General features: G+C 54.1%; 1 protein-coding gene across 2 annotated transcripts; it reads right to left on the bottom strand.

Moving 5' to 3' along the window:
• Window positions 1–757: 757 nt before the first annotated feature.
• On the bottom strand, window positions 758–8,615 carry GAL3ST3 (galactose-3-O-sulfotransferase 3). Of its 2 annotated transcripts, none has more exons than XM_041773495.1 (3): window positions 8,458–8,615; window positions 4,343–4,579; window positions 758–2,474 (listed from the first exon to the last, which is right to left on the bottom strand). In XM_041773495.1, the coding sequence occupies exons 2-3, from the start codon at window positions 4,465–4,467 to the stop codon at window positions 1,304–1,306; spliced, it is 1,296 nt and encodes a 431-aa protein (XP_041629429.1). In that variant the 5' UTR covers window positions 4,468–4,579; window positions 8,458–8,615; the 3' UTR covers window positions 758–1,303. The 2 variants fall into 2 exon arrangements, with proteins under 2 accessions (XP_041629429.1, XP_041629430.1); XM_041773496.1 differs by lacking the exon at window positions 8,458–8,615 and adding an exon at window positions 3,937–4,168 and having other exon boundaries at window positions 4,343–4,426.
• Window positions 8,616–10,313: the final 1,698 nt, after the last annotated feature.

Genomic DNA, 10,313 nt, shown 5'->3' with positions numbered 1-10,313 from the left:
TAGATGGTGTCCATCTGGTAAGTTAATGTATATAAAGCCCTTAAACAATGGCTGGCACACAGTAGACCACATTAGCTATTATTTTTACTACTTGTCCAGATCTGTCAACATAGCTCTGAAGAAAGTAACAAAAAAGTCCTGATCCTCTGCTAGTCTCTTAAGAGAGTTTCATGTGCAAGTGCTGGATGTCTTGCTGGGCTAAAGAACACTGTGGGGGAAGGGAATGGTCCTCATCTGAGTCGGGGTGTTTTCTCCTTGTGGAAGGGCTGGTAGTGACGTTGGTGACTCAAAAGGAGGAGGTTGAGGTGAGCACCTCCTTACTGGATATGATCCTCCATTCAGCCTCTGCTCAGCCTGAGGTGGTTATTTCCCTCTACTCAGGACCTCTGCCCCATCCTTCCTTCAGTTTCTGCTCCAGTTCCAATGTCTCCCAGAGCACCCCATGAGCCCTATCTGCCTTGCTCACTTATGTTCCCCATTAGACATGGTGTTCAATAAGTGGGGCTGAATTGAATGAAAAGCAATTATTTAGATTTTTCTCAAAGGAAAATAGTGGAGCTGAGGCGGCCAGTTTGCTTCCGTGAGCCCAGTCAGTCAAGGGGTGTTTGTTGTGAGCCTCTGGGAAAAGTAGTGGAGGAGCTTGATTGAGCCTGGGGCCCCTTTCCTCATGGTGACAGTGACAGCTGCTATTTTTGGGCATCTGCCTCATCCTCTAACATGGGAAATCTAACCTTCAGTGACTGACATACTACCTGTGTCTTTTAGAGGTATTTTATTAAAGAAAAAACAAACAAACAAAAAGCCCAACCCAAGAACTCTTGGTTCTGGGAGTCTGGGAGCAGCTTAGGTCTGTGGGGAGGGTGGAACCTGGAAGACAGACAGTGTGTGTGGGGTGTCTCTGACCCCCGGGAGGAAGAGCAAGAGCTTGTGGAAGCTGACGGGCAAAGCAGCCTTTCCCAGGGCTCAGCACCCCCTCTGCGTGAGGCCTGGGCCTACCCGCGTGGAAAAGACAAGTGTGGGGCTCACCCCACAGAAAAAGGCAGGGTGGTCAGTTCCGGACAGGCCTCAGACCTCTTGCCAAAGTCACCAGCCAGTAAGGAAGGACAAATGGGTAGCCTGGAGCTCAATCGGGCCTATCAGCACCCTCCACGGAAGGGGGGTTCAACTCACCCTAGGGAGGCAGGCTCAGATTGGGAGACGGTGCCCCAAGGACTGAGCAGAAGGGGGCCTGACGAGGGGGGAGCTGGGGGCAGTCCTAGGCAGGACTCCCGGCGGGCAGGGTAGGACCCAGACTCTTCAGAGCTCAGTGGCCCTGGGGGCTGCGGGGCAGTGCCCGGATGGGCCGGGGCGGAGGATTGTCCAAGACTGGTTCGGGCCGGGCGCGAACGCCGCCCCTTCGCTTTTGCTTGCGCAGCAGGTAGCTCGAGTACTGCACCTCGGGCATGGCCAGCTTGAGGCAGGCCTCGGTGGCTGGGCCCGCGCCGCCGTTGGGCAGGTCATAGCCCATGATGTCCACCTTGCGGCTGGGCTGCCATGGCTGCAGCTGCTTGGTGCGGATCTGAGCGGCGGGCCGCAGCACAGGCTCGTCGCCGAAGCAGCGCCGCAGTAGGCGCTCGCGGGCCTCGCGCAGCTCACGCACCTCGCGCTCCACGCAGGCCCGGCCAGCGCTCGCCACGCGGCGCCAAAAGGTGGCGTTGAAGTGGTCATACAGGCCCGCGTCGAGCGCGTTCCAGGCGCGCGCAGCCCGTGCAAGCGCCGCAGGAATGGCGGCGAGGCGCGAGCTTGCGGCGCGCGCGTTGAGCTTGGCGTAGAGCACGTCGTCCAGGTCCCAGGCCAGCAGGCGCCGCAGCAGCACCAGCGACTCGTCGAAGTACTCGGCGATCATGACGAGCGAGAAGACCTCCTCCACCTGGCGGATCAGGCCCGCCAGGTAGGCGGCGTCGTCGCGCGGGCTGCGCTCGTTGTCGCCGCCCAGGTCGTAGGCCAGCGTGTTGTGCGCGAACATGGCGAAATGCTCGCCCGCGCGGTAGTAGGCCTCGGGCGCGCGCAGGAAGGCCTCGAGCGACGCGTTGGGCACGCGCCGGAAGGCTGGACAGTACTGGTTGTAGTAGCTGAAGAGCGACTCGAACATGGCGGCCGGCTCGCGCAGGATGGTGACGTAGATGGTGCCGGGTGGCATGAGGCGCTCAAGCTCCGCGCGGTCGAAGCGCAGGTGGCTGGCCAGCATGTGCGGCGGCCGCGTGGCGGGGTGCACGAAGTGTGCCGAGAAGTTGCGTGGGTAGCAGAACTGGTGCTCGCAGCTCGGGTGCGGCAGAGCCACCGTCAGGTTGTGCCGCTCAGCGAAGCGGAACAGTATGTTCTGCACGGTGGTGCCCGCAGTCTTATGTGTCTTCAGGAAGGCCACAGTCATGTGCTTGGGGCGGGGAGGTGAGCCCCGCAGAGGTGGACAGCTCAGAGGAAACAGCTTGGGGTACCTGCCAAGTCGGGTGTGGGGGGCGGGGTGTGCAGGGGTAAGGGTGTGAGAGGGGTGCATCTCAACCCTTGCCCCTCCCCAAGGATGTTGAGATGGGCCACAGACCCGTAGAGGGGTATGGCGGGTGGCCTCTAAGATGACCTTCAGTGCTCCCCGTTGGCCTTGGGTATTTGCGCTTTTGTGTATTTCCCTCCCCATGAGTATGAGCAGGACTTATTGATGCAACCAGGGAATAGAATAGGGAGAAACGATGGGATCTCACTCTGGAGATTACATTATAAGAAGACTATGGCTTCTATCTTGGTGTCTTTCTCTCTCTCTCTCTCTCTCTCTCTCTCTCTCATAAGTCATGCAGGGAGAAGCAAGCTGCGGTACTATGAGCAGCCATATGGGGAGGTACCATGTGGCAACAGTCCCCGAGGAACTGGGCTCTTAGTCTATCGCCTGCTTGAAGGACTGAATGCTGCCAGCAACCACACGAGTGAGCCTGGAAGGGGAGCACTTCTAATCAGAATTTCATTTGAGACTGCATCCTCAGCAGCCAGCTGGAGTCCAACTCCATGTGACCTTGAGCAAGAAGTACCCAGCTAAATCACACATGGATTCCTGACCCACAGAAGCACGATAATAAATGTTTGATGTGTTCAGGTACTAAGTTTTGAAGTAGTTTGGCTATACAGAAATACATAACTAATATAAGGACAGGGGCCCTTGGAGATCCTTGAGAAAGCCTACTCTACACATATAGAAACTGAAGACCAGAGGAAGAACCATTTACATTATCTGGGAACTCAGATAAAATCACCATATTCTTTTATTCTTTGTCTTCTTATTTTTACTTTTTCACTGGCTCCTCATCTTATAGATGAGTAGCATGAGCTTTGAGGCAATCTGTTATGTGATTCTGTTAAGTTCTCTGGAGCCTCATTCATTTATTGAACAAGTTTTGTTTTTGTTTTTTGAGCATGTACTATGCACTAGGCACTGTTCTAGGCTCAAGAATTTTACTCGTATAAAAAACAAAGAATAATCCTAGCCTTCATGAAGCTTTCATTTCTTTTTCCTTGTTCCTGAAACAAAGGTGTTTGGGATTACAGGTGACCTGTAAGTTCCCTTCAGACTTTGAGTTACTCTTGTTTCTTTTCTATCCTAAGCATCATGTAATGAGGATTACTTTAAGCACCTTTGAGAATGCCACCAAGACTTCCTATCTATGGCTAGTTTGGGCTCAGGGTAATATCTATACAGATACTCCTCCTAAAGACCAGCAGATCATCCAGCAAGGAGAACTGAGCCCATTCACACCATTCTCACAGGCAGATCATGTAGAAAATGGGAAGGTTGTGGCCCTGAGAGGGGCAGGGACTTGTTGGGTTCCCATAATGAGCCAGGAGTAGGGTAAGGGCTCCTATTGGTTGTCACATTGGATTCTGTATCAGGATGACTAATTGGGTCACACGTACCATCATTCCCATTTTATAGATGAGGAAACAGGCTCGGAGAAGTGAGGGGATTTGCCCAGCACAGCAGAAGTAATGAGAAGTTGTTTGCAGTCCTTTGGGGAGACACTCAGAACATGATGTTGTGGGAAGGACTTGGACTGGATTAGAATCCCAGGTTAGTCACTGACTAACTCTATGACTTCAAGCAACCTTTCAATGAAGACCAGTCCCTGCTCTGGGAGGTTGTGTGGCTCTAAGGAGAATGTATAGAAAGCACTTTTAGAACAGACGGAAGGGGCAAAGCCCAGCGGAAGACACACTTTTCTGGCAGATAAAAGGGATGGGAAGGAGAGCTCCAGTTCTGCCAACCAGGCAAGAATGCAACTCGCCTGGGGCCCGCCCCCACACCGAGGCCCGGTCCCCTTACCAGCTGAGCTGCGCCCCCTGGTGGATGAGGAGGCTTAAGGTGCCACATCCTAGCACCAACAGCAGGATTTTCCTGCGGCTCATCATCTTGGTGGCCTGCTGCAGGTGCTGAAGGATGGGTGGCATGATGGGGTACCCAGCCCTGGACCAGCCGGGGCCTTGCTATCCAGGACTCCCTTCGCTGGCACTCATGGGGGCTCCTGGGGCTCTGGTAGCAGGGCCAGTATTCCTGAGAGGCCTAGTAGAAGAAGGAGGCAAACAGGTTTTCAGCAGGTAGAGGAAATGGGCTGTGGGCCCCAGCAGGACTGCTGCAAAGGAGAGCTCCAAAGGGTGGAATGAGCAGAGAAGCCAGAGAAGATCAGATTCCTACCTCCCATTACCAAGACTCTATCTCCACACTGCTCCTGATAACTTAGTCTTGGGTGGAATTACAGGCTCTGGGGTGTGGCCAGCTCTTCAAGCTGTAGCCACTCCTCCCTTGAGCCCTGTCCCGGCTTCTCTGCCTGGCCCGAATTCATCTTTGTCTTGTGGTCATTTGTATCTGTCTCCCCAGTAGACTTACCTTAGCACCAGGGCTTGGCTTAAAGCACAAAAGTCTCAATTCAAGGTTTCTCTCCTTCAGGACTCCTTGCCTGACTGCTTCAGCCAAGAGTTGGTCTTGACTCCCCAGAGACTGAGCTCATAAGAAACTAGTGACCAGACCTATAGCTTCTCGGGTCTCTTGACGTGGGCAATGGATCAATACTGCAGGTTTACTACATGTACTGTACTCTTACATACTTAATTCCATGTAATCCCCACTACACTTGTAACACAGATATTATTCCCCATGTTACAGACCAGGAAACTGAGGCTGTAAGTGTTGGTGCTACATGTCCCATAGGCACACAGCTGTTGGCAGGATCAGGATTCAGACCTGTTCTTTCTGATTTCAAACTAGTCCCCCTAGACGTTATATGTGCTGCTTCCACAGAAAACTGATTTCCCCGTCCCTGCTGTGGATTCTGGCAGTTCTGCATGCTTCTGAGCATCGGTCAGAAGCTTCGGTCTTCCTAGCTGAGCTCCTGCCCTGAGGGCCCAAGACCAATAAATCCATGTGGGAAAGAAAGGAAGGACTTGAAATCCCAGAACCCTATCTGGATTCCATCCCCAGACACCTGAAACCCTGGCTGCCTCATCAGCTGCCTCTGCAGTGAGAGGTGCCCAGCCAAGGCCGTGACATAGCAGCCTAGGAGAGGGGTGGGGGTGTGGGGAATACAGAGGGGCTTCTCCTTATTGTCCTGCTGAGATTTTCCAGGAGAAGGTGGGTCTCCATCTCAGGTGAGTGGCAGGAGTGAGAGGCAGAAGAAGGGTCTGGTTTCCAGCCAGTCACCTGTCCCTGCATGAATACTCAAGGGCAGCCTTTGGCAATGCTAGTGGAAAGTCAGCTTCAGCAGCAATGCCTGCCTCCCCACTAGGGTAGCATCTCTGTCTCAGGGCCCTCGGTCTCAGGTCTAGGTTCAGCTTCAGCCTCTCACACACACACCTCTTGAATGGGGAGAGGGAGCCTGGAACCCTATGGGCATTTGCATGTATATGGAACTAGGACACCTGGGTCCCAGGAGGGATGAGGTAATGTAAAAACTTTTGACCATCACTTTCCCCAGGGGCCTGGAGCTTAGTTTTCAGTCCCTTTTCTTAACCATTACCTCCCCTGGCTCCTCATTAATCCTGGATTACATTTAAACCTGTTTGGGTGGAAAGATGTCCCGGTTATGCCTTTCCTTTCTCTCCAGGCCCCATCACCTGGTTTCCTCCACCAACCTGCAGACAGACTTAGTCTGCCTGGGGCTGAGGGAGGTGAAGGGTTCAGCCACACAGGGCCATCCAAGGGCACAACAGAGAAAGTCTAAGGCCCTGTGGTCTTTTCAGGGATTGCTAGGGGCAGAGAAGGGCTGGCTCTGCCTCAGTGAGGAAGCCTACAAGAGGAAGTCAGAGTCTGTGGCCTCTGCCACTTACCCTGCCTAGAGGATTTGGTGACAAGATGGGAGTTTCCTGGGGCCACCTGGGCGGCTCAGTTGGTGTCTGCCTTCGGCTCAGGTCATGATCCTGGGGTCCTGGGACGGCACCCGGCATTGGGCTCCCTGCTCAGTGGGGAACCTACTTCCCCTTCTCCGGCTCCCCGTGCTTGTGCTTGCTCACTCTCTGTCAAATAAATAGTCTTTAAAAAAAAAAAAAAAGTTGGTTTTATTTTTTTTTAAAGGGAGTTTCCCAAAGAGGCTAAATGGCGTAAGGGGGCCAACGTATTCTCATCTCTGCTAAACTTGCTAAAAGTACCCTATTTTCAGTGGACTCTGGGTCACCCAAGGAGGTCATGCCTGGAGGGAGCTACACTGGGACTTTCCCTGGAAAATGCTTCAACCAGGCCACACAGAGAAGGACAGTAGAGTACTTGGTGGTCCTCTCCATCTCCCTCCCCTCCATGTCTTAGCCCTGGGGACCCGGCCAGCCAGACTCCAGTCTGAGGTCCCCTTGGAAGAGGGAATCATCCCTGGACACCAGCCCTTCAAGGTGGGTGCTAGTTTCTGTTTGGTCACCATCAGTGACAGGATGTTCACCAGTTTCAGATACAGCCTGGTCTGTTTCTGAGCAGTCTCAGCTAGTCAAAGTTATTCCTGGGACAGCTAGGTTCAGCCTACCACCTCCTCAGCTTGTTCTCTTCCACCTTCCACTCTACATGATTGCTAGTGCTGCCCTCCTGGACCACACAGATCATTTTTCTCCATGACAAACCTTCACGTATTTGAAAGCAATAACCTTGTCTCCTCTGGGTGGGCACCTGGCCAGGCTAAACATTCCAGGTCCAGAGAGAGAGTGCTACCTGGACCCTGGAGGCCTCCCTTTCTTGGCAAGTTCTCTCCACTATGCCTCCTCTGGAAATGGAGTCAGAGTACTGGCACCTGGGGATGGGGGTTGGCCAGGGCTAGGGTTAACCTCTATGATCTTAAGGCTGGTATAGGGTGGGTGGTGGGCTCCAGGGGCCCTGGCTCCTGCCCATCACATGCTTCAAACCACTCCCCTTGTCTCCCCTGTGTCTGCTCCATGGAGAGAGTTTCCCTCAGCTGTCCCAGACAGGTCAGGATGCCCAGCCTCATCAGAATATCAGTGCTAATTTTAGTCAGAACAATTTACCTCAGGCTGCTGCCTGGTTTTGCTAATTGCTTTCATTTCTCTGGGGAACCAAGGAAAAAATTATCTAGCTAGCCAGAGCTTCGAAAACTGGCCTGGACACCCACCCACTCCCAAATGAGCCTTCTCTCTCCATCCTGGCTCTTGAGTCAATATGGGTGCTTTTAAATTTTTTTTTTAATTTTTATTTATTTATGATAGTCACACAGAGAGAGAGAGAGAGAGAGGCAGAGACATAGGCAGAGGGAGAAGCAGGCTCCATGCACCGGGAGCCTGATGTGGGATTCGATCCCGGGTCTCCAAGATCGCGCCCTGGGCCAAAGGCAAGCGCCAAACCACTGCGCCACCCAGGGATCCCAATATGGGTGCTTTTAGAAGAGGAGGGTGTCCTGGCCTGGACCACGGGACCTGACCATTGAATGACCTGGAGACTCCATCCTTACTTGAGGATGGCACAGCCCAGTGAGTAGGGAGGGAAGCTGCCCAGGGCACTAAGGAGGAAGAGGCTAAGGGCTGAAGGGGTTGCAAATTAGTAGCCCAGGAGATCATCTATTTTTCCACCTCCCTCTTTTCCTTCCTTTTTCCTCCTAGCCTGCTGCCAGGTCCCCCCACCTCCCTCTCCCTGCCATCCCCCCCCCCCCCATCATCCCTGCCTCTGAATTCCCTTCATTCTCCTCTCTCCATCACTACCACCCCTCCAGCTCTCATTCCCTCAATTTCGTCCCCACCTACCCCAGGGATCCAGTCACCAGGATCTGGTCACCATAGGGGATAGGCCAGATTCCCCCTCTCACTCCGGGCCTCTCTCGCTCCCCAGGGGGCAGAGCGCACCCCCCCCCCCCCATGTTCTCCAGGCACTAGGCCCCCACGACACTCTCCTGCCCACCCACGATCTCCGTCCGGTCCATCTCCGTCCCCCACCCCCACGCCGGGCACTGCAGTACTCACGCCAAGGGCTCTGCCTCCGACCTGAGTGGGGGGGTGGTCGCCGCTATCTCCCAACCCTTGTCCCGAAATCCAGTGCGGATCGGAGGGCGCCGGGGGCCCTGAGCGCCGAGTGCGGGTTCGCTCGCCTCTCCGCGCCTGGATGGGATCAGGTGGCGGCTCCGATCCTCTCGGCTCGGCCAGCCGCCCGCCCCCCATCGCACACCGGAGGCGGGGCGGGGGCGGGGGCCCTGCAGCCTTGCCGGGGACGGGGAGGGGAAGGAGCGGGAAGGGGAGGGGGCAGCTCTGACTCGCGAGCTGCCCAGGAACAATCTCCCGGTGGCATCTTCGGATGCCAGCATCCCTCCGCAACCTTCAGAGACTGGACACCAATGTGGTCAGCTCCTTGCCCTCACTCTACATAAGGGGAAACTGAGGCCCAGAAGGTATCTGGATACTCTGGCATTGCTGCTGGGCATTCCTGGCTCCAGAGGCCAACCTTGGGCTGGTGGGTCCTGGGGGAGTTAGAGACACAGGTATTCTACAAACACTGGCATGCTCTCTCTATCTCCTCTCCTTCTCTTCTGTCCACCTCCAGTAGAGAAGCACAGCTCCAGCCTGGGGTCTGCTCCCATCTGCCCTCACACTCCTGTGGATCCTTTTCCTTCCAGCCCCTAAGGCAGTCCTCTGCTGCTGACCCACTCCTACTCTCCAGCAGGACTCCAGACCCACTCACTCCTGACCAGAGCTTTAACACTTTGTATTGGGAATCAGAGAACCCAAGTTCAACCCTTGTTAAACTTAAGTCCCAGAGTCAAGAGCAAAGTCCTTGGGTCTGGATACTTTCAGCTCCCACTAGAGAGCTGTTCTTGGAGCTGCTGGAGGCTGCAGAGATGATACATGTGAAGGCTCTGTGTAAAAACTCCCATGGGGGCACCTTGGGTGGTATTCCCAAATTTTCTGCCTTCTTAGTGCTTAACTCCTACCACCTGGGAGCTGGGCAGCAGTACCTCTCAAAGTCATACCAGACACCAACAGTCCCACATATAGTTCATTGGTTCTCATGGACCCCTGCTTTCTCCTGCCATCTTGGCCTAGTATGGCAAGGATCCTGGAAATGGGACAGCCTCCTCCAAACCAGGGCTGGAAGGGATTGGATTCCATTCTAGCCCCACACAGTTAGCTATTGTGTGAGGGTCCTTGTTACGATGTTGAAGGGGATGGGAACTCTTGGAGTCAGGAGAACTGCTTGTGGTCTCAGTTTGGCCTCTTGGGGATGTCAGCTTCTCTCTGCCCCTCAGTTTCCCCTCTGCACAATGGGAGGTCCCGCCCTGCCTGGTTCCCAGGGTTGTCATGATTGAAGCCTCACTTGTCCCTTTCTGGCCCTAGCTACATCACCTCCTCATCCATCAGACTTTAGTTTATCTTGCTTCCGTGATCCCTATCACCTTTCCGAGCACATACACATGCCTAGGGCCCTCCAGCCTCAGATGACCTGCCAGCATCTCTCCAGTTACAGGGAGCAGAAAAATGCTTCCTTTGGGTCAGGAATGGTTCTTCCTGAGTGTGCTGACAAGCTGGAAGGGAGGGCACCATTCTTATTTCTTCTGTTCTTTTTGGGTTTGTCTTCTCCTTTGGGAGTGTCAGGAGACTCAGATGGTGGTGGTGATGGAAAGAGGAAGCAGGCTTGGGCAAGAGGAAAGAATTTCCTATTTAGGATTATGATGTGAGCAACCTTCCTGGCCCAGTCTGTTTTTGTTTCTCATAAACATACCTATCCTGGACCTGGCATCCCATTATTTCCCCCTGCTCTCAGCTACTTCTCTTTGGAAGGCAGTCAGTGAAATGGAGCATGCTAGAAAGAAGTGTGTGTGTGTCAG

This window comes from Vulpes lagopus, chromosome 11, assembly GCF_018345385.1.
Source record: "Vulpes lagopus strain Blue_001 chromosome 11, ASM1834538v1, whole genome shotgun sequence".
In the NCBI taxonomy this organism is placed as follows: Eukaryota; Metazoa; Chordata; class Mammalia; order Carnivora; family Canidae; genus Vulpes; species Vulpes lagopus.
The sequence above is the reverse complement of the archived record's forward strand: the minus strand, read 5'-3'. Positions and strand labels throughout refer to the sequence as shown.